This window comes from Gymnodraco acuticeps, unplaced genomic scaffold, assembly GCF_902827175.1.
Source record: "Gymnodraco acuticeps unplaced genomic scaffold, fGymAcu1.1, whole genome shotgun sequence".
Classification (NCBI taxonomy): domain Eukaryota; kingdom Metazoa; phylum Chordata; class Actinopteri; order Perciformes; family Bathydraconidae; genus Gymnodraco; species Gymnodraco acuticeps.
The window spans coordinates 4,157,972-4,182,228 of record NW_022992351.1 but is presented as its reverse complement, the minus strand read 5'-3'; the positions used below and the strand labels follow the sequence as shown (position 1 = coordinate 4,182,228).

Genomic DNA, 24,257 nt, shown 5'->3' with positions numbered 1-24,257 from the left:
AGCCATCATCTGAAGTCTAGTGCCGTTTGGAGGGGTTTTCCATTGAATTACGACAACACCAGTTTTTTTGGCGAGGGACACGTTGCCATGGCAACGGCATATGATGACATAGTGCTGTTGAGGGCCGGACTAGGAGCCATCATATGAAGTCTGGTGGCGTTTGGAAGATTTTCCATTGAATTACAACAACACCAGGTTTTTTGGCGAGGGAGGCGTTGCCATGGCAACGGCATATGAGGACATCCCATTATTGGTGTAGAGCTGTTGAGGGACGGACCATTAGCCATCATATGAAGTCTGGTGCAGTTTGGACGATTTCCCATTGAATTACGACAACACCAGGTTTTTTGGCGAGGGACGCGTTGCCATGGCAACGGCATATGAGGACATCCCATAATTGACATAGAGCTGTTGAGGGCCGGACCATTAATGATAGTCTGAAGTCTGGTGCTGTTTGGAAGATTTTCCATTGACTTACAACAACATTGTATTTTTTGGCGAGGGATGCGTTGCCATGGAAACGACATACGGTGAGATTTCAGATTTCACGTTGAGCTGTTGAGGCATGGACCAGTGATATAAAAGTGAAAATTGGGGGACGATGGGACCGTGTCCATTGGAGTTACAGCGACACCGTTGTTTATGGCAAAGGATCCGTCGCCATGGTAACGCCAAATTAAGTAACGCCAAATTAAGTAACATCAGATTTGACCTAGAGCTGTTCAGGGCTTTAGTGTTAACCATCATGTGAAGTTTGGTGGCGTTCTGAGTATGTCAGTTTGAGTTATGACATCATCGTGTTCCATGGCGAGGGACCGCCTAGCATCGAGCGAACGCGAACTTTGGCGACAAATAACGGCTACGCCGTGCGAAAGAAAAAAACTTCTGTGATAACTTTAGATTGCCCATGTCTCGAGAAGCTACCCGACGAATTTAGAGCCGTACGGATAAAGTCCCTAGGAGAAGATAGATTTCGTACGGAGGACACCAAATTCAAAATGGCCGACTTCCTGTACGTTATTTTATACCCCTCCAAGAGGCTTTTTGGTTCGTCTCCGCACCCTAGATATGCGTAGCGAGTTTCGTTTGTTTACGTGAAAGTTAAAGTAGGGGGAGTTAACGTTAAAAACGGAAGTGGCCTACGCAATTTTTGACGCAAAGTTCCGGAACCTATTACACATTGCAATTTTGTCAACTTTTGACGCGCCTGCAAAATTTGGTGAGTTTTCACATATGTTGCGGGGGTCAAAAGTGCGTTTCAAGAGTTCAAATAATAATAATAACAAATAATCGGTCCGATCTCAATAATGTGCGTGAGCCCACGTGACTGGGCTCACGCGGCCTATCAGCCGTCATGATTTCCGAACCTTTTCTGTGCTTTTGCCGGTCGTTTTCCCTGTTTTGGGTGTTTTTCGCAGGTTTATCGGTCGCTGCGCGACCGATTTCAATAGGGTCTTCGCCGACCTAGGTCTCAGACCCTAATTATGATTTAATCATAATTTCTATGAAAAAGTGTTCTATTGTTCAGGAACTGCTTGATTTAGAATGTTCTGTTTGGCTTTGCAAAGGTTGAAAGGATGATCATTCTCTCATCCATACATGATTGTTAATTCAATGAGATGAGCTGTTTTGTGTATATATGGATATGGTGTGTATGAGTGTTTGGACCCTAGGAAGAATAGCTAACGCTTATGCCAGTGGGGTTACTTGTGTAGTAAAAGGTTTTATTTGTATACATTCCCTCAGTATGGGATTGTTCATGATTTGATACTTGGGACAACAGGTTGATGAGTCATCTAAAATACTTTATTTTACAAATACAAACCATAGGAGACTAATAATGAATACTATCACAAAAATAAACCCAGGTTTTCAGATCACATTTTTTGCACTTGGATTCTGTGTCCATGTACTATTCTGATCTCTGAAGATGGTATCCATTGCACTGAAGTACCACTTTAAATGAAGCGTTTCTGAGCTGTTTTTTCAAAGTTCAACATTGCCTCTTTTTTTTTTTATAGATCGTCCAACAGGTGGACTTCAACAAGAAACCAGCGCGAATGAGCAAGAAGCCCATCAACTTTGCAGTCATCCTGAAGCTAAGCAAAGTCAACCTCATGGAGAAAGCCTATAAGGTAAGTTTTATTGTGACCCCCCGCTTGAAAGGGCAGATATTTAGAGTTAGGTTGACCATTTAGTGTGACACTGCTCGTTGTGTGCACCTGTTTTTGTTGATACTTTTGATATATATTTTTAACAAGATGGTGTAGCAGCTGATCAGTTGAGTGGTTCAAGTCTTAGTTAATGTAATTTCACTATGCTACCTTGCCCTGCGTGTTAGCCTGCGTCTGTACATAAGGGGATTGAGGGCAGCACTGAAAGCTCCTTGTCAGGGCTCTAAAAATGGCCCTCTGTCGCCACGCTCAGCCTGTAGCCAAGAGGATTGCAGCACGGCCCTCTGGGATTATCCCCTGCACTCCGCTCACTAGGGCTGTTTTCACCTGGGCAGCTGCCACAAACTCCTGCCTCGTAGAATCCCAGCGGTCCCGATTTAACAGGAACTGAGCCGTCTAAACCTGAGCACTCATTAGTCAACATAGGCTAGAAAGTCTTTCATTTGTCGTCCCAACCCACTTCTTGTCTAATACTGCAGACTAGGGCTGTAGCCTCTATTGTGTCTTTATAGTCAACATGCACAATAAAAACATTGTGATAGACTGTGATATTGCACTTAGGGAGTTTTTGAGTTTGTTTTATGAAATGTACAAGAAAACTGCACTTTAAAATGTAATACTCCTTATTTGATTGGTGCCTTTTATCTTCAGTTCAATTTATTCAATGAAAGCGTGTTGGATTTTTCTAAATACATTTTTTTTTTTTATTGTATTGTAATTTAGCAGTATAATTAAAGCAAAAGTAAGAGCAGACAACACCTGAGTTTATATATTGCAAGTTATATCCCCTGATCGTGTCTAGGATGTTGAGTAGGCATGTTATGTCCTCATGCATGATCTGCAGAGTATTTGGTGAAGCAATTCTTTCTATACGTCTGAGGTGACCAAATTCAGGTGATGCATGACAGCTAGGCTACATTTAGCTTGATCATTCCTATGGCAATTGTCTTTGTTTATTCTGTCGGACACCATGTTAGCTGATCTCTCCTTTCTAAAGTATGATAATGTTTGTTCATCTTGATGTTCTGTTGAATTTTAGGACGGCTTGATTGACCAGCTGTATGACCTGATACTGGAGTACTTCCACACTCAGGCCACTTCCATCGGCTTCCCAGAGATCGCCCTGCCCACAGCCATTCAGGTAACTCAACCTGCAAACTGAGTTTGTGAGAGGAAATGTCTTTATCCACACACACACACACACACACACACACACACACACACACACACACACACACACACACACACACACACACACATCATCATCGGCTGTCACTCGTAGTCGAGTATGACTGTCCTCCTTCTTGGTCCTTGTGGGTCTTCAGGTGGGCGTAGAAGCCGATTCTGGACCCGATTATTCTTCTGCAATGTGGACATGGGAATGTAGCAGAGGTGTGGACTCGAGTCACATGACTTGGACTCGAGTCAGACTCGAGTCACACATTTTATGACTTGAGACTCGACTTGACAACATCACAAAAGACTTGCGACTCGACTTGGACTTGAACACCAATGACTCGGGACTTGACTTGGACTTGAGCCTTCTGACTTGAGGTGACTTGCTACTTTAATTCAGAGGTCTCCAACACGCCGATCGCGAGCTGCCGCTAGAAGAGCAGACTCCCGTCGGGGAAAGCAGAATCTTCAGCCGCTCCTACTCTTGCTGAGAATCCTTGCTGGTAGGGGCGGGTCTTTATTTAGCTGGGCCACCATGCGGCCAATCATATGCGAGGACACACTAGGATCATACCATTATGTGAAAGAAGGGTGGGGGGCACAGCATGTGTAGTGGTACAGGCCAGCTGCACAGAGCGACAGGGAGCCGGATTTAAATGCAAGCGCGTCGGAAAAAGTCAAGAAATGAGCGAAAACCGAAAAAAGAAGCAGCATCTGGCTGCTTTTCAATGATATTGGAGAAAGCAAAGCTGAGTGCAGGATTTGTAAAATGAAAATAACCTTCAGAGCAGGGTTTTTTTTTGGTAACCACTCAGGATTTATTGTCAGAGGTGGGAGAAGTTCAGACAATTAAAAAAAAAAAAAAAGTTACAATCAGGGTTCCCGCGGGGTCTTAACAAGTCTTAAAAAGTCTTAAATTTGATAATCTGAATTTAAGGCCTTAAAAAGGTCTTAAATATGATTCAGAAGGTCTTAAAAATTATCGGATTTGAAAGGTACTTCTGTGTTGCGATAGCATCTAAATGTGTTTTGGGGGAAATGTCCGGGCTGCAAAGTAACCAGTACGGTAATAGCCTTTCAGTTCCCCCCAACAATTTGTATTGAATTAAATCAACATGGAACCAGTAATCACTAACTTTGTTTCCCCCGGCCACTTATTGGAGAACACCCAGCTAGTAACCTAGCAACCAAGCTTCAGCTCATGTAGCCTATCTTCGAATCTACTTACAAATAAATATGGGGAAGTGTAAGTTCAACCGTATTTGGTTGGAAAACATCTAATTTAGTGCTTGGTTGAAACCAGTGGAGGGGAACGTGTTTGAAGCCCGCTGCACCTTTTGCAAAATAAATTAGTGTTTGTTTTGCTAATGTAGCGTTAGCTAGTGCAGCAGCAGCTAATGTAGCAGCTCCCGCAACAACACCGGGTTTGGGTCTACGTCAACCCTAAAAGCGGAGGTGCTGTAGACGCTAAATACCGTAGCTAAACACCAATCATACAACAGCAACGATGAAATAGTGTAGCCAAGGCAGCAGAGCTCTGAATATAGCTCTTGTCACTCTCTCTCAGAGACACGCACGCACGCACACACACACACACACACACACACACACACACACACACACACACACTAGGGCTGCTCGATTATGGCAATAATCAAGATTATGTTGGTCAATAATTAATATCACAATTATTAAATATGATTATTCATTGACTTTGAAAACATCCATTTATTGAACTTTAAAACAAATAATAATTTGAACAGTATATTTTTAACTGTTGATTACCCTGAACGTATAATTCAACTGAAAAACCAATACAACAATTAATTAAATAAATGATACATTACTAAAAAATTTGATCAAATATGTTGTAGTGCACTGTCACAACCTAGCAAAGCAAAATAATCGTTTTTTCCGATTATGTTGTTTTCGTAATTGTGGCAGGCCAAAATCGTAATTGCGATTAAAATATGATTAATTGCACAGCCCAGCCCTAACACACACACACACACACACACACACACACAAGCACACACATACACACTTTTTGTCTAACACGCTAACACAGTTCTGTACTGTTATGCTGTTATGTTCAGTCATTGTTCTTATGTTGAACATGAATACATTTACTTTGTAAGTGATTATGGGACGTATTTCTTCTTTATATACATTTTCCTTCATACTCTATTGCCGTGAAATAGGTCTTAAATTCTATTCAAAGTGGTTAAAAAGGTGTTAAAAAGTCTTAAATTGGAGTTGGCGAAACCTGCAGGAACCCTGTACAATAAAAAGTCCTGCATTCAAAATGTTACAAGTAAAAGTACAAAAGTATTAGCATCAAAATATACTTAAAGTACCACCTGCAGAGGGATCTAGATTCAGGTGTTCTCTTCCCCATATAGACCGCCTCGCTGCACATTATCTCTTGCATAAAGATAGATTGTGGGTCCCTTATAACATGTTGTACACAGTGGAAATAAACATTCTGGTTACCTCAACATCAGGGATCTTATCCATTAAACTCCTTCTGAATCAAACCGTCACGGTAGCCTTACCTTACTGATCCCTCTTAAATGAGAAAAACACACGTTACTTTACCAGCAGAGAGAAAATGGATTATTAAATTATTAATGTGACTAATAAAGAGCAATTTGATTATTAAGTATTATTCTGTTGATCGATGTCATTACATTTGGTGAAAAACACATAATGACTTGTTTATGACTCGTTTTGTCAAAGTTTAGGTCTTGACTTGAACTTGCCCAACCTGACTTGAGACTTGACTCGGACTTGCAAAACAATGACTTGGTCCCACCTCTGGAATGTAGTGGTGGAGGGTTTGGGTTGGACCTGTTTGGTGGTTGCTCTCTCCTTCCTGAGTCTGCGCTTGTCTTGTGCAGCATGGCAGAGGTCATCATTATATAGTGCAGCACCCTCACGGACAAGGTTTCTCCAGGTCGCCCTGTCTGTTGCCATGTCTTCCCAAGCTTTTAGGTCTATGTGGCACTTCTTTAGGTTTGTTTTTATGTTATCTTTGTCCCTCTTCTTTTGGCCTCCAGGGGCCCGTTTCCCTTTAACAAGCTGGGAATCAAGGAGTTGTTTTGGGAGGCGAGAGTCAGGCATGCGGATAACATGGTCAGTCCATCTGAGCTGGTTTTGGGCAATGGTGGCAGTGATGGTGGGAATGTCAGCCTCCTCCAGGACGCTGGTGTTAGTGCGCCCTTCCTCCCAGCTAATCCTGAGGATTTTTCGGCGGGATCTCTGATGGTATGCCTCAAGTGCCTTTAAGTGCCTGCTGTATGTGGTCCAGGCTTCTGATCCATACAGAAGAGTGGGGAGCACCACAGCTTTATAGACCAAGATTTTGGTCTTTGCTTGGAGGTCACGGTTCTCAAAGACTCTCTTCCTTAGCCTTGAGAAAGCCTCACTGGCACAGCTGAGGCGATGGTGTATTTCATCATCAATAACAGCTTTTGATGATAGGAGGCTGTAGGAATGCATATCATTGACTTTTTTTACGATACCGATACCACTGAACGATACCGATACTCAACCGATACATATCGTGATACTTTGAAAATGTATCATCCCACAATTACTCCCATGAAGCGCTTTACGATATAGTTAACATGTCAAATGAATATTAAATTCAATTGTGGGACTTCTTGGACCTTTTAGTACTGAACAAACAATGAAAAATACATTAAAAATATGAAGAAAACAGATTATGGAATATCTTTTATAACACCCGCCATCAGGTGTGCCGCGTGAATAGCACATCTTGTCAATGCAAACAGACCGTTATAATTAATGTTAAACCTGAGATTCGACTAGAGAACAAATAAATAATAAATTAAAGGTCATAAGATCTCGGCATTGCACAAACAAACAAATCTCATCTTTAAAATCAACATTTGCCTTCACTGGTGAGAGAAAACAAATCCCATCACAGTTCATTTGTGGGACTTTTACCTTGTATTGAACAAACAATGAAAAATACATAAAATATGAAGAAAAACAATAATGCAATCTAATTTATAACACCCGCCATCACGGGCCACGGACTCACTTTTAAAATTAAAAAAAATGTTAAGTATCGAAATCGGATCTGATTTCGGTACGGTATACCGTAGCCACCGGTATTTCGGTAATACCGGATACCGGTATGCATCCCTAGGAGGCTGCCAAGGTATGGGAAGTAGTCCACATTTTCCAGTCTGATGTTGTCAATGGAGATGTTTGGGGGTAGGACAGGCGTACTGCTGTTTGGTGGTGGTTGGTGGAGGATTTGGGTCTTTTTTATGTTGATGGCTACACACACACACACACACACACACACACACACACACACACACACACACACACACACACACACACACACACACACACACACACACACACACACACACACACAATGACATTGATTCAGTCTGAACTAATAAGGAAGCAGTGGCTCTGAACATCATTTCCCGAGTTAAAAACCTGTCTGAATAGATGATTCAGGATCTGCCAGGCTTCATCGGCCCCCCTCAGGGGAAACGACCACAAACCCTCCTCAGCTGTGACAGAACAAACCGTATGGGCAAACTGGATGAATTTTTTTTTTACATGGGTTCCTCCTTTCTCATACTCCCCCTCCATGTCCCCTACAGCTGAAAGCGTTCCTGAAGGAATGCAAAGTGGCCAATTACTGCAAGCCAGTGCGCCAGCTGCTGGAAAAGGTACAGGAGAACAGCAGCTACATCACAGCGCGGAGACAGAAGGCCGCCTTCGGAGTGGCCGATGCCACCGCTGTGGTGAGTGTGTGTGTGTGTGTATATATGTGAAGACTCAATGATGGAGGTCCGGATAAATGTCCTGATTTCAGAGGCTGCCTCTCCAGAGTCCTCATTTTACCTCTTTCATTTGCTTCTATTTATTGTCAGTTTTTCTCTCCTAATAATATGTTTTTGTGGACCTTTTAGATTTTTGTTACATCAGTTTTAAATGCAAGCATGTGATGGCTGACGTACAAACTTCTGTCACCTTAGCTGGTTCTATCGCTGGCCAGTTAAACTAAAAGGTTACAAAAACAGACCAGTTCACTCAGTTATAGATATCCAAAGATGCTAATCAGGTGTTATTATCAAAAGTTGCAGTCTTTCTTAATTGAGTATTGTTGGCTCAATAATTAAGAAAACAAGTTTTAAAAGCCTTTATCAGATGGCTTTTTAATGTTGAAGACAAAAAGTATTCCCATGAAGCGGCCATGTGATTAACCTGTTAAGCCCGAGAGACCCCGGTTCCGGGGGCCTCCTGCAATATCTTGCAGAAAACAGTGTCTGAGGGCATGTTCATTTAATAAACTATGAATGTTTTATATCCATGTAACGGAAAGAAACTCATCTAACTGATCATTTACATTTGATTTTTTTTTTTTAAAACCCCACAATGCTAACGCTGAGCCTCTGAATTAGCAACGAGCGAAAAATGCTAACAGATGACTGCACCGAAATTCACTCACAGAACCTTATTCTTTATCTTTGCTGCACATCCAACCCATCGTTTCACATCGTGAGGAGACACAGAATCGATGGGTACCCTCACGGCCCGTCTACACTACAGGCGTCGAAAAAGCTTGAAGCTGGGCGTGTCTGAGGCTTGGCGATTTTTTGCGACCAACAACCAATAACATGAATCTCCCGCCCCCGACATACAAAGCAATAGCAATGTTAAAACGAAGTAAACTGGATATAAAATCCCCAAACAGGCGAAAACCTACCAGTTTCATCCACTGTCTCTGCCACCTCCCTCCATGCCTCGCTCCTCCGGTTTGTATCCCGGTAGATGAACAGAGACTGATCATACAGCACCGGGTGATTCACTACCGCTATAATGAATTTTCCCTCAATTCTTTTGAATATGAGGAAATGACCTGCGTAGTCTCTCCCAGCATAAACGCGGTTTGATTGGCTCGCTTGTACTGGCAGATTTGCATAAACGGGATTTCATTGGCTGACGCCAGCTTCGAGCAAGCATCGAGCCTCAAAAGTTGAACATTGTTCAACTTTTGACGCCGATAGACGCTCGCGATGCTTGCAACGCCTTGCCATGCTACCCACAATGCAGTTCGGCGAAGTTTGAAAATATCCTACGTCACCCCATTCAAATGAATGGGCGAAGCGTTGAAAGCATTTTTTGACGCCTGTAGTGTAGACGGGCCGTCATTATCAATCAATGATACGAACTCTCGGAGATAATAACAAGAACACACATCAAAATATATGGGGCTAGTTAGCCAAAAACTGCAAAATGGCTCACCTGTGAGGTAGTCTGGTCAAAAGTGGTCTTCAATGGCATTAAAACGATGCTGAAGTTAATCCAATGTGTCTGTGTCCCTTTGAAATGATTTCTGATAATCCATGAGCAATAAATCAGCTTTTCGGTTTTGAGATGTCAAACCTAGAGACAGCTTCGCTCTGGAGCAAAACTGCTTGTGCGAAGACGCCATTTTTTTTTGTTACCGTGTGGGGAGATTCCCCTTCGATTCTATTGGCTCTAACGGTCAGAAAGAGATGTCACATGTCAAAATCGAACAAGAGGGGCCAGAGATAAGGAAAATCCACCCAAATGGCCCCAGAAGAGGTTCTTTTTTGCTAAATCTGTCAAGGTCAAATGTCACTTGTTTTGCATCAATCTTGATACAGGGTACTTATTATATGTTGTATTTGGATTCCTAAAGCTTTTAGTCTACCTTACCATCATCCAAGGTTAGTTTTCACTATAAGTACAAAATATGCAGTTTTTTACCATGTTCAATCTGAATTTTCTTTAAAATAAAAATACATCTATATTGATTCTGACTTTTCTACATCCAACTCACAGGTTTATCATTACTTTGAGAAAAAAAGATTATTAATTTAACCCTTTTAGAAGGGAAGTAATGGTCATTTGTTCTGGGAATGTCATTTTCGAGCCTGAGACCTGAAAAACAGGCTCAGGGCTTAACAGGTTAACGGCTTTTTATTGCCAGAAAAGTGTTTTTGACCATTCTATTTTTCTCTTCAAAGAGCATCTTTACTACACTCGTTTAAACTTCCAGGTACTCTGGACGTTTTCTTTTTTATATCTGTTGGTATTAGGTAACACACTTCTTCACCCCAGACTGTATTGAGGGTTAGAGGGTTAGGTTTACAGTTTTTCTTAAAAGCTGTAGAGGAAACATTAAAATACACTCTTTCAATTAACAATTTCGTGCAAAGAAATTTTTGGAAAATATTTAAACGCTTTATTGTAATATGCTTAACCCTCTGAGACCCACGGGGCCGTATACAATCCCAAAGATCACGTTGTGTTCAAAGCGTCATAACTTCTCAGCTGTTTCAGCCAAAGATGCAGATAGTCTCACCTTGATTCTGGCGCATTGCTTATCGTTTTATCTTTTATAGATCTATTCTCATCCACCATCTTTGTTTGTGACGTAAAGAGTGAAAGAGTCACGTTTCTGAATCGGACACTCTGAATGGATGCAGTCACAGCCAATCGGAGTCTGATTCAGAGGGTTGCCTGTCTGTTCTGTTATGTTTACTGAAACGAGAGCCGGTATAATTCCACGCGCGAAAACAAAATAAAAGTTGGAATACGTTCTTTTAGTGTTTTGAAAGTAAACTGAGGTATGGCAAGGACGTTTACTACAGCTGAGGCTTTGGAGCAGATTTTTCAAGGGGACAATGTTGATGAAAATGTAGACGAATCTGCTCAGCATGCCATGTGTGATTGTGGACATGATATATATCATGTGTACTCTGACAAAAAATGACAATTCCTCGCAAAAAAAACGGCCATGGACACTGCCCAAAAGAATGGGCATAACTAATGAACAGAATAAGTTAGAATCTTCTAATCAGTTACAATGATAATAAATGTGTGCAATTTTCTGTGTTGAATGTTTCTTTCAATGTTATGCTTAGCAGTTATGTTTAATGAAATAAGTAATGCTGTCAAAATTATCGCGTTAACTGCGGTAATTAATTTTTTGAATTAATTGCGTTAAAATATTTAACGCATTTAACGCATGTGCAGAATGGCCCGCCCCATACATCCCACCAGTGGCAGCGCCAGGGTATGGCTGGGGTAGGCTACACCCATACCAAGAAATGGCTTAGCCCCACCATGAAAAATGTTGTTAAAGTAAGCAAAATAAAGTCCGCCAACTCGCGCGGAGTAAATTGCACAGACAGCAGTTAGTAAGATTGATTTCAGTAGCCACTTGTCTGGAAATACCAAAGACCAGAAACGGTTTTGAAAACTTTTGTCACGTAGTGATCGTCTTCTCAATAGAGCATCTTTGATAATGTCTTCTGGCCAATCAGAATCAAGATAACGGCGTGGTGTTGTTGCAGGAAGTCCCGACGGAGAATACTTTTGCTGTAGTACAGGGGTGCACATAACTGGTACGCAGGTTATGTGCGTACCAGTTATGTACACCCCTGTACTACAGCAAAAGTATTATCTTCTTCTTACAACGAAATTGTGCCAAAACTACGCCAACCGGCTGCGGAGGGAAACTCCCCCCCCCCCCCCCCCCCCCTTCACTGGAGAACTGCGCTAAAACAGCTGATCACAACGTTCACACTCTGTGGTCACGAAGTACTCCACTAGCCCCCCCCGTCAACTTTCCTGAAGTACTCCCCCGTTGATAGAAATCAACACGTAATGAATTAAGACTCCACGGTTTGATGATTGATAGGAGTGTGTGTCTTTCATTTTGACACACAGAAAAATGTTATAATAAACATACATACTGTATGTTAAATGGATATATCCACCTTCTTTCATTTATCTTTCCATTCCCACAACAATATACATAAAGAAATGGCATATTTTGGACATATTTCGAATGGTGATTAATCATGATTAATTAATTTTTAAGCTGTGATTAATCTGATTAAAAATGTTAATCGTTTGACAGCCCTAGAAATAAGTAAAAAATTCAAGCTCCGTTTTTTATTTATGGGCAAATATCCCCTATTATAGTGTATATAAGTCTCTAATGAGTGACACATATCATTAGCTGAGGTTGTGCTGATATCTGGGATGTGTAAAACTTGATTTTACTGCAAATAAATTACAATTTATTAGGCAAAACACAAAAATATACAAAAACAGAAATGTCTTATGTGGGTCTCAGGGTTAATAGCTATAATATAGTTTTGGCAATTCAAAATTGAAGTCCCAGGGTCCTCCAACAATGCCTTATACATTGGGGATGTGCATCTCCATCACTGAGGCCGATGCGACGTATAGAGGCCGATCTCTATACGTTGCCAACGATACCATACATTAACGATACATTTGAAGCGCCATGCGATACGATGCAATGCGTGTGTGGCGCAGTGGGTTGTGCGTAGGTGTTCGGGTCACAGGTTCAAACTAGGGTTACCAGAAACTGACCATGATCAAAATCGATTATTCGGCAGCCCTGGTGAATAATAATCGATTAATCGACCCCCCCCACGGGACAAAACAATTTTTTTTTTTTTTTAATACATTTTTTTTTTTTTTAAACTCAGACAAAAGGAATTCCGTTGTTTTCTTTACTGGAACATGTTTAACAGTACAAACAAAATAAGCGACAAATAAACCAACATCAACATGATGTTGGTTTATTTTTTGTTATTTTCTAAAGTGCCTGCCATTGCCTTTATTTGGAGATGCGCTATGCGCGCACAATGTATTTGTTGCAATGCTGCCATTATTAAATACAGGCTACGGCTTGTGTTAATGATAGCAGCATTGCAATAAATATTATAGCAATTTATTTATTGCAATGCTATTATTAATACAGGCTGTAGGCTGTCAAATGCGAACGCATTGCTGAGGTTGAGCTATGATACCAACGTCTTTTCGCAGAGCTTGCATTTCACTTCCTTTGTACTTATAAGTTCGAAGTAGTTCCACGAGGAGGAACTCTTTTTACCTGCCGCTTTGTTCATCTTTAGTCGCACGTGTGAGGGAGGGAGGGTGGGGGCGGGGGCGGTGTGTAGCGTGCTGCAGCAGCAGTCTGCTCTGCATGCAGGCTTCCTCCAAGTTTACAGTAAAACAAACTGGTGGTGTGACCAATGGCCATTTACAATTGTTAATACTATTACTATTATTAGCATTAGTCTATATTTTGGTTGAAACTAAGCCAGAAAAAAAAACATAAATAATAATAAAAAAATATATAAATAAAATCGATTTTTAAAAATAATATTCGATTATGGAGACTGTAACGATTAATCGAATAATCGCTGGCATCCCTAGTGGTCAATTCTCCACCTATCAGGGGAATGTGGGGTTGGGCCACGGCCGGCCATTGCCGCTCGAAAGCGCTGGAGAAGCTGTAGTACATATGCCAGGCCTGTAAGTGGCGCTGTAGTCTGCCTCAAAAGCAGCGAAGAAGACTTGCCGCGCATGGTTGCCATGGTTGCCCTTCTGTTTTTTCTCCCTCCCCGAGGCAAGCGTTTGCTCCTGCTGCTGTTATTCAATACAATCCCTCCCCGTCGAGGCAAGCACTGTAATGCTCTCCGGTTAGTCCACCAGCAGATGACAAACGCCCACCTCTCCGCCTCTTCCAAGGAACGAGGGGACCGTGCGGCAGAGTTTCAGTTAGATTTTTTTTCGCCGGTCAACATTTCCGTTCTTCCATTTCCATCTTCCGGACAAAATTAGAAAAGTGCCGGTCAAAGGACTTCTTTGTTATTTATTGAGCTTTAAAACAAACAAATGAATAATGACTCTATATAATCATATATAAGAATAAAACACGGAGGACGAAGATCTCTTTTTCTCCCCCTCTTCTCCCCGCTGCAGCTGATCTCAAAGCACGCTCCCCTCGCCTGCAGGAGGGGGGCGTGGTCAGCTGCAGCTCACAGAATCAGCCCCCTGCAAAAAACAGGGCTAGAAAGAGCAAATGGAGCGAAATGAGGCATGGCTAAAATGCAGGATCTATATTTATATACTTTATATATGTATGGCCCTACAATATATTGTTCAAATATATCAAATCAAGTTTTATTTATATAGCACATTTATAAACGATTTTTGGTCGAGCCAAAGTGCTGTACATATAATAAAAATAGCCTACAGTAGAGACACTTTACAGCAAATACAACAGCACAGATTGTTCAGAATATCAGTATGAGAAAAACGACAGCCTCTGTCCTTAGACCCTCACATCGTACAAGGAAAAACTTCCAGAGAAAACCCACAGTTTAAGGGGGAAAACTCCCAGGACAGACAGACGTGCAATAGATGCCGTGTGCAAATCGAAGAGATAATACATTTTACAGCATATAGACCGAATGTTAGGAAATGCATGTGTCTGTAATAATGAATTACCACCATGAATCCACGAGGATGTCAGCTACAATCCTGTGGAAGCCATCAGGGAAGCAGCATGACGAGACCCAAGGCAGGACCGCAGAGACAGGTTCAGCCACGACCCGAAGTCCACGACTTAATCCAGAACTCAGGATAGAGGATCCAAGACACAGGACTACAGCAAGAGGATCAGCCTCGACCCTCCGGATCCCGGCGTAGATATAGATACAAAACAAGAAACAGACAGAGAGGGAAAAGGTCATTGGATAAAAGTTATTCTTGATAACCCTCTAGAAAGATCTCATGAACTTCCCCACTCAATCTATCAAGACCCGATCAGGTCTATTAGATATAGGATAAGAAACAGAGATAGGGAGCACAACAACCTATCTCTTCGTCAGATGCACTCCCCCGCTTATCTAAGCGACTCTGTACCCCGTTACCCTCTGTACCCCGTTACCCTCTGTACCCTGTTACCCTCTACAAGGCCATAGACCAGCAGAGGGAAAATGGGGGGTGGGTAAGCGTTTTTAAGAATAAACCGCAAGGGTCTAAAGGGAAAAAATATGAAATATAAGGTACTATATTTGAAGTAATCCTATCTACTATTCCTATATTCGAATAATGTATAAACTATTTAAAAAATACTTTATGAAATCCTATGTTATAAATATTAAAATAAAGAACTAAATGAATAAATAACTAAATAAATAATGAAACAAAAGCCAGAGAGAAAAAGTGTGTTTTAAGTGTTGATTTAAAATCCCCCAGGGTCTGGGCCGACCTCACATGAAGGGGCAAAGTATTCCAGAGCCTAGGGCCAGCCGCTGCGAAAGCTCTGTGCCCTCGGGTTTTGAGCCTGGTAAATATAGCATGATAGGTCACCTTTTTAAAAAAAAAAAAACACTTGGACCTTTCACAAACAGGCCTTTTCACAAGTGTAGTAGTGTTCTCTGTCTCCAGAGTACAGTACCATTATATAACACCTTACAGTTAAACAATTTAAGGATGCATTGCCCAGGATTAACAATGTGCAAATAACAACTACCATAGTGCAATGCCCATACAACTGCCAGCCTGATGTGCTTAACACTCATTCATAGGCTAACTCACCAGTGAGCAGAAAGCAGTGGTTTCTATATGAACAATAAATAATACAAATAACCTTTCACAAACAGGTATTTCATAACTGCTTACAATTGTAAGGAAGACATTTAAACTATTATTGGCAGTCACAGGCTGTTTTAAACTAAACACCACTCTCAGTGAGTGATTTAACTCACACAGTATGTCTTACTTTCAGTTTTTTCTTTTCAGACGCAGACCCCACGTCGTACTAGCCTACTTGTGTACTTTAAAGCGGCACGGCATCGTTTACAATTTGCGAGCGATTTTTCAAGTTGTCCGTATTTCTCTTTCTCCTCGACCTCCATGTTTGTTGAATACTGAGACTCTCGGCCTCCGTAGTGACGAAGCAAACATCAAAGATCGTGTCTGCTGAGTGCTGACAGCAGGGTTCGTACGGATGCTGGAAATCCTTGAAAATGCTTGAAATTGTACGAGGTGTTTTCAAGGTTTGAAAAGTGCTTGCATTTTGGGAATGGTGCTTGAATTTGGGATAAAGTGCTTGAAATTGTACATGCTTTACTTCGCTTTTTTGATTAAAAGAAAATAAAGAAGTCGGAGCAAGCTTAATTGCTTCGCTTTTACATAAAACAGCTCCGCTCCGGCCTTCCCGCACTATGCGCGTGACCGGAAAGTGTTTTTGTTAAGTGTGACCTGGGCATTCTGATGAGAGTGATAGATGACAGTGTGCCAGGAGGTTGCAGTTTCAACGAGCGTTGGCTAGCAGAAGACAAATACAAGCCATGGCTAAGACGAGGGTCAAGCCCACGAGTAGCCTCCTGCAAAGTTTGCAAAAAATAACGATGGGAGAGTGCACTGACGAGCCACATGAAAGGTACGCCGTAGTAGAGCATTTTTAGATTAGGCTAACGTTGCATGTTACGTTTGTTTAAGCTAACGTTAGCAAGCTGAATAGCGAACTCGATGAGGGATAATAATAATTGCAGGGGACAATCATTTCAGAGGAGCGTACCTATGTTATGTGCGTTACAGTCGCCATCGTGTGGTGTTCAGAGGATGAAGCACTCACTGTTATAATTCAACCCAGTCTCACGGCATTTCGTGTTATAGTCACGAAATATAATCTATTGATTCGACACAGAGCGATTTTAAAAGCAATGTATTTCTACTGGTATTATGTTTCGTGCCTAAACCAAATGTGACTTGCTCTATCGAAATCAATCACATTGACCCGAAGACACATTTTCATTTGTATTACTGGTCTGGGGGAAGCTTGCGAGGGTGTGTGTGTTTGTGTATTTTTGCGTTTGCGCAAGAAACACTGGCTGTTGTTATGCTTGCTGTGACATTAAATTACTCCGTTCTCCGCTTGTAATTATGCCGTTAGAAGCTTCAAAGTTGTATTTATCATCTCAATTTGCCGAAACAAGTTTAATATTCTGAAAGCCAAGACTTTGTTTATTTGAAAACATATGAAAACGAACACGAATCAATAGATTACATTTATTTTGTGACTATAACAGGAAATGCAGTGAGACTTGGTTGCGTAATTAGACCTTAGCTTGTTCGTATGTTATAAATTATAAACTGAGGATGTGACCGCGTCGCTATGGTTGATAATTTTAGAAACAGGCTTTTGTATAAAATCTTGAAGTATTATACAAGTAAAACTACATTTTGCTTTAATCCCATCATGTAATTGTTGTATCATCAATCATGTAAAACAAAAACACTGAACAAAAATATAAATGCAACACTTTTGTTTTTGCTCCCATTTTTCATGAGATGAACTCAAAGATCTAAAACATTTTCTATACACACAAAATAACCATTTCTCTCAAATATTGTTCACAAATCTGAAAAAATCTGTGATAGTGAGCACTTCTCCTTTGCCCAGATAATCCATCCCACCTCACAAGTGTGGCATATCAAGATGCTGATTAGACAGCATGATTATTGCACAGGTGTGCCTTAGGCTGGCCACAATAAAAGGCCACTCTAAAATGTTCAGTTTTATCACACAGCACAATGCCACAGATGTCGCAAGTTTTTGAGGGAGCGTGCAATTGGCATGCTGACAGCAGGAATGTCCACCAGAGCTGTTGCCCGTGAATTGAATGTTCATTTCTCTACCATAAGCCGTCTCCAAAGGCGTTTCAGAGAATTTGGCAGTACATCCAACCGGCCTCACAACTGCAGACCACGTGTAACCACACCAGCCCAGGACCTCCACATCCAGCATGTTCACCTCCAAGATCGTCTGAGACCAGCCACTTGGACAGCTGCTGCAACAATCGGTTTGCATAACCAAAGAATTTCTGCACAAACTGTCAGAAACCGTCTCAGGGAAGCTCATCTGCATGCTCGTCGTCCTCATCAGGGTCTCGACCTGACTCCGGTTCGTCGTCGTAACCGACTTGAGTGGGCAAATGCTCACATTCGATGGCGTCTGGCACGTTGGAGAGGTGTTCTCTTCACGGATGAATCCCGGTTTTCACTGTTCAGGGGAAATGGCAGACAGTGTGAGTGGCGTCGTGTGGGTGAGCGGTTCTGATGTCAATGTTGTGAATCGAGTGGCCCATGGTGGTGGTGGGGTAATGGTATGGACAGGCGTATGTTATGGACGACGAAACACGGGTGCATTTTATTGATGGCATTGTGAATGCACAGAGATACCGTGACGAGATCCTGAGGCCCATTGTTGTGCCATTCATCCACGACCATCACCTCATGTTGCAGCATGATAATGCACGGCCCCATGTTGCAAGGATCTGTACACAATTCCTGGAGGCTGAAAACATCCCAGTTCTTGCATGGCCAGCATACTCACCGGACATGTCACCCATTGAGCATGTTTGGGATGCTCTGGATCGGCGTATACGACGGCGTGTTCCAGTTCCTGCCAATATCCAGCAACTTCGCACAGCCATTGAAGAGGAGTGGACCAAAAATTCCACAGGCCACAATCAACAACCTGATCAACTCTATGCGAAGGAGATGTGTTGCACTGCGTGAGGCAAATGGTGGTCACACCGGATACTGACTGGTTTTCAGACCCCCCCCAATAAAGCAAAACTGCATGTTTCAGAGTGGCCTTTTATTGTGGCCAGCCTAAGGCACACCTGTGCAATAATCATGCTGTCTAATCAGCATCTTGATATGCCACACCTGTGAGGTGGGATGGATTATCTCGGCAAAGGAGAAGTGCTCACTATCACAGATGTTTTCAGATTTGTGAACAATATTTGAGAGAAATGGTTATTTTGTGTGTATAGAAAATGTTTTAGATCTTTGAGTTCATCTCATGAAAAATGTGAGCAAAAACAAAAGTGTTGCATTTATATTTTTGTTCAGTGTAGTTGTAATGACTTTGTATACTGCAGGGTAGCTTGTTACTCCAGGTGGAACTAAAGTCTGATTAACACTTGATTATATTTCACATCATTCATCCACATCTGTAAAGTAACTAAAGGTATTAAATACATTGTTTTATATTTGCTCAGCCAAGTTATATGGGATGCCCAGTCTACGTACAGATGGGTCACTCATTTTGAAATATTAAACTTAGTTTTCTTTTCTTTAATTTTTCATCCTCATGTAGAATGCTATTATGAAACACACATTTGGTTGTTTATAGCATAAAGAACATCTGATTTATTGTGAGTTAGGGAAATAATCATTTGAGTATGTGTATGTAATTTACAACAGCTGTAAGATGCTTGAAAAGTACTTGAATTTGACTTTGGAAAAGGTGTAAGAACCCTGTGACAGGATGAGAGGATATTATATGAATAAATAGTTTTTTTACCGATGCAATGCCGCTACAATTGATCCCTCGCAAGTTTAACCCAAACTGTAGCCGAAGTGCACTCTTTCAACTGCATTTTGAACGTTTATGCCGGTGCACCGATGCGAATCGGTGAATCTCAACATCCCTATTATACATACATAAGATATCAACAACACCAAATGCAGAATAAAGACAAATAGGAAGGGAAAAAAATGTAGATAGTTTCTGCAAGTGACCAATGTGCAGGTTAATGCAGAAATAAGAAAACTAAATGAACGTAAGATCAAATAAAGACGGAATTAAATACTGTACAGTGGAATACAAATGCTGCTGCTTGTAGTTGTTTAGTTTACTCAACATTTATATACCATGAAACTTGTATCCATCTATACAGTTATAGCTAATTGGAAGTTGAGGAGAGCAGTCGGTTGGCCTATAAGCAGAAAGGGATGAAGTATTCAGAAAGTAGAAGTACCAGAGTGTAGGAATACTAAATAATAATAAAGTACTCATTATGCAGATTGGCCCATTTCAGAATAATATATATCAAATGTTTTAATTATAAGCATTGATGGCATCCTCAAAGTCCAGACTCTGGTCCGGATCCGGACCGAACCACAACTGTCTCTGGACTCTGAGCAAATTATACTTTTCATATGTATTATCTGTGTTATCTGCGAGACATCGCCACAACGCAACAAGTCAAAATTCTCCGCTATGTCCACTGCAAACAGCGCTCTGCATGTACGACTGTTCCACTGTCTGTGTGTATCTGTCAACACATTGGTCCAATCACATTCAGCATCCCGTCAGCGTTTTTTTCCCCCCACCAACAGTCTGCGAATCAGAGGCACAGTAGGGCGGGTCTTCGCGGAATGCGGGTGGGAAAAATGCGTGTGTTTAAAAAAAAAAAAGAAAAAAAAAAAGAGCGAGAGTTAACAGCTCATCTAGTTGCATCTGTACTGTAGCTAGCTAGTAGCCTAGTTTCACCTACCGGGGTGGCATGGGGTGGCAACTGCCACCCTAAAAATAGGCCTTGCAACCCCAGCTGCCACCCCAGTTGGCAGCTTTGTTTTGAAAGAAAAGTTGTGGCTCATCGGACATTTATGAGAGAAAGTCTCTAATGTCCGAATGCAAGTGAATGCAGCACAAGACGCACGTCTTGTAACCCCGGCTCTGGCGCGAGCGTGGAAATATGATTGGCGGCGATTTCATTTGAACGGGACGGCGCAAAACGAGAAGCATTCGGATGAGGTATTTGCGGTCTACAATGACAGAAAAGAGACTGTCAAGTTTGGCTGTACTCAGCATTGAATCAAAACGCACTAAAGCTGTTGGATCTCAATAAGTTTGTGAGGCGTTTTGCTGAACAAAATGGTAATCGCCGCATTCAGCTGTAATAGACATGTCAACTTGATGCTCTGCTCACTGATGAGCATACAAAACTGTTAAGATGATGACCTTACGTGTGTAAATATATTTTTTTCCTTGTGGGGGTCTGCCCCAAAAAACTGTTTTAAGTCCTGAGAAAGTCAAATAAGACGGTGTAAAACTACACTGCCCAGCCAAAAAAAAGTAACCACTTTGATTTAACTAGGCCAGTAGGTAAGGACCTTCCACTGGATCATAACTGAAGTATAAAAGAATGCATGACTGAAGTGATGGCGACCATGTTGAAGGCAAACAAAAAGAGGAAATAACAGGTCAAATCAAGCAAATCCCCCTCTCAGATTCCACAGCAACCAGAAGAACATAAATACTGGCTGGTGATTTGATTCATCAGCTTTGTGATGGAATAAAAAAATGCACAGTGCATTTCCTTAGCTATGGATGAGTCCACTGACAATGCTCAGTTGCTTAGTTTTTATGATGAGGCAAAGGGGGAGTTTGTTGAAGATGTGTTGGGCCTGACGAACCTCAGTGGACACACAAGGGGGCAAGACATTTATAAAGCAATAATGGGAATGCTGAATGAAATAGGGTGCAGCTGCCTTTATTCATAACTGTGCAGCTCTTACACTGCGACAAGCACAGACACAATAACAATGAAAACTGCTGCATACAGATTATTTTTGTTTTTGCAACATCGTGTTAAGAATCTTGTTGCAATTGTTTGAATGACCGTAATAAACGGACCTTTGTCTTATTGAAAAAAATGTTTTAAGATTTGTATTTGAGTACACCTGCTAGGGCTGTGCAATTAATCGTATTTTAATCGCGATTACGATTATGGCTTGCGACGATTATGAAAACAGCATAATTGACAAAATACGATTATTTTGCTGGGTGCGCTTTCGCCCCTCCCTAAAAGCCCACTCGGCCACGTGGGAGTGACATGTGTTGTGAGTGTTCAGCGCAAGCGAAGATGTCAGAACAAAAGCAGCAACTAGTTAAAAATAAGGGTCGCGGGGAGATTCCCAGTCGATCGCGAGATGTGTCTAAAAATAGAACAACAATATTCTGTTTTATCGTTAATGTCCTGTAACATAATGTTCCCGTGCCAGAATAATGCACTTGAACGCATCAAAGCTTTGTGATTGGCCGGCCTCACCCCATGTGTCCGGGCGTGGCTGGTGAGCAGTGCACTAGTTCGCTGACGTTGTCCGTGTCAACAGCATGGATGGTCAACAGGAGTGACAGTCCGCACACACACAAGACCGCAATTATGGCAGAAGCAAAAAAGCCCAAAATATATAATTTTAACTCCGAGCGGGAGGATGATTATTTTTGTAACTATTCCAATTGAAAGTCCATCTGTCTCATCTGCAATGCGAGCGTGGCTTTATCGAAGAAGGGTAATTTAGGAGCGGCATTTCAAAACAGTGCACAAACGCTACGAGACGGAACTCCCTCCTAATTCTGCCCTACGCTCCAAAAGGGGAGGGGCCTGAAAGTCAGTGTTCTAGCGAAACACATGAAGTCTTTCAAAGACGGCGAAGTTATGAAAGAAGCTTTCCTGGAGGCTGCGACGCGCTTTTGTGGGACAGTAAAAATAACAGCAGCATTTCAACAGGTTTTTGATATAATAAAAACTCAATTTAGATACCGTTATTAATCTGCTGTAAGTTTTAGTTTGTTTGAATTTATTCATGATAATTATTGTACAAAATGGTATAAGAATGCAAACATTAAGATCTGTTCTGTTTAAATTGATTATAGTCTATCAGTTCAGAAACTAGTGTTGCTTGCATCCTATTTTAAAGGCATTTCTTTTTATACTCTAATAAAATGCAACAAAAAATGGGTTTGATTCTATTAATGTTGTCTTTTTTATTGCACTGTTGCTGCAGCAGATTACTGTGTAGCTTCAGATCTGAGTTGTTTTATTAGTAAGCCTAATTTATACTTTTGTAGCAACATTATTTTTATATAATGGCAAAGAAAGGGTTCTTCAGAGTATTTTCTTTTTTTACTGTGTCATATGTGGCAGCACTGCCACAAGTTCCTCTTCAGAGAGGGTCTTCAGTACAGGTGGCAATATTGTCACCTGCCTGCGCTCATCTCTGAAACCAGACCATGTCAACAGGCTGGTATTTCTTGCAAAAAATCTTTAAGAGATGACATGAGCAGTAGTGCTGGGGGGAAACGATTATTTTGAAAACGATTAATCGGGCGATTATTTGATCGATTAGTCGACTAATCGAACGATTATTTTTCTGTTGTTCAATTCATAAAAAACGTAATGTAAAAAAAACGTAATGTAAAAAAAAAATTTTTCACGATACTGTGTCTCAGGGGATCTTAATATTTAAGAACCTATTAATGTGTTATACCAGATTAACGGAAATAATCTCAGCTAACTGACGATACAAACCATGTTTACCAAAACAAAACACAAGTCTCATAAGAAGCATCTAAATGACCCCTGAGCGAAAAATGCTAACGGACATTGGCACAGATCTCAAGATAAAAGTACCCTTATTACTTATCGTAGCTGCACATACAATATGTCCGATTAAAGCTGAGACTCCACAGATTATGTAGGTACATAGTATCATCACTGAGTGATCCGGACTCGCGACAGGGGAAGCAAATACAGTCATCACAACACGTACCTTCACAGAGCTTCTAGGGAGATCGTCTCACCGCCGTAGCTGTCAATCTGATCAAAATACGTGTTCAATGGCATTCAAATGAGAAAAAACGCGGCTGAATCGGTTAATCCATAGGTTTTTAACGTCTATGTATAAACAAATTATTGAATTTATAATCCATAATTCCATTTTAAATCGGAGAGCAAATGCTAGCTGCTAATGGTTGCCACCACAGCTAGCTGCTGCTTCTGCTAGGCTATGCAGCAGTCTCAGTGAGATATAAATATATAAATATCTTTGCGTTTTGGACTAACTTTAAAATATTCCCATACTTTTGAAGACCTAGGGGCGAGATGTTTTCGTTTGAGGGCTTCGTGCGCAATCCTGTGAGGAGGAGTTGGTAGCCGTTTCAGTCTCCATTGTGTTAGAAGTGCGATTGCGAACTGCTTGTTGCTTTGGGTGACCCACGTGTGTGTGGCGTCATACAGTCTATGGTGGCGACGCGTCGACGCGGAAATATGTCGTCGACGATATTTTGAAGACGTCGACGCGTCGCTACAGCACTAATGAGCAGCCCTACCAGCATTTGCCATGGTGGCCTAAACATTTTTATTTGGTCTTAAATTGTAGTTCAACATTTATTTCCTGTTACTT

The 24,257-nt window shown here is 41.4% G+C and overlaps 1 protein-coding gene across 1 annotated transcript in view; it reads left to right on the top strand.

The window, feature by feature from the left end:
• noc2l (NOC2-like nucleolar associated transcriptional repressor) overlaps positions 1-24,257 on the top strand; it is a 40,432-nt gene that overhangs the window by 8,501 nt on the left and 7,674 nt on the right. Inside the window, exons 12-14 of the mRNA XM_034209464.1 lie at positions 2,022-2,135; positions 3,214-3,315; positions 8,003-8,146. Coding sequence (XP_034065355.1) covers positions 2,022-2,135; positions 3,214-3,315; positions 8,003-8,146 — 360 coding nt within the window. The remainder of the gene's footprint in view (positions 1-2,021; positions 2,136-3,213; positions 3,316-8,002; positions 8,147-24,257) is intronic.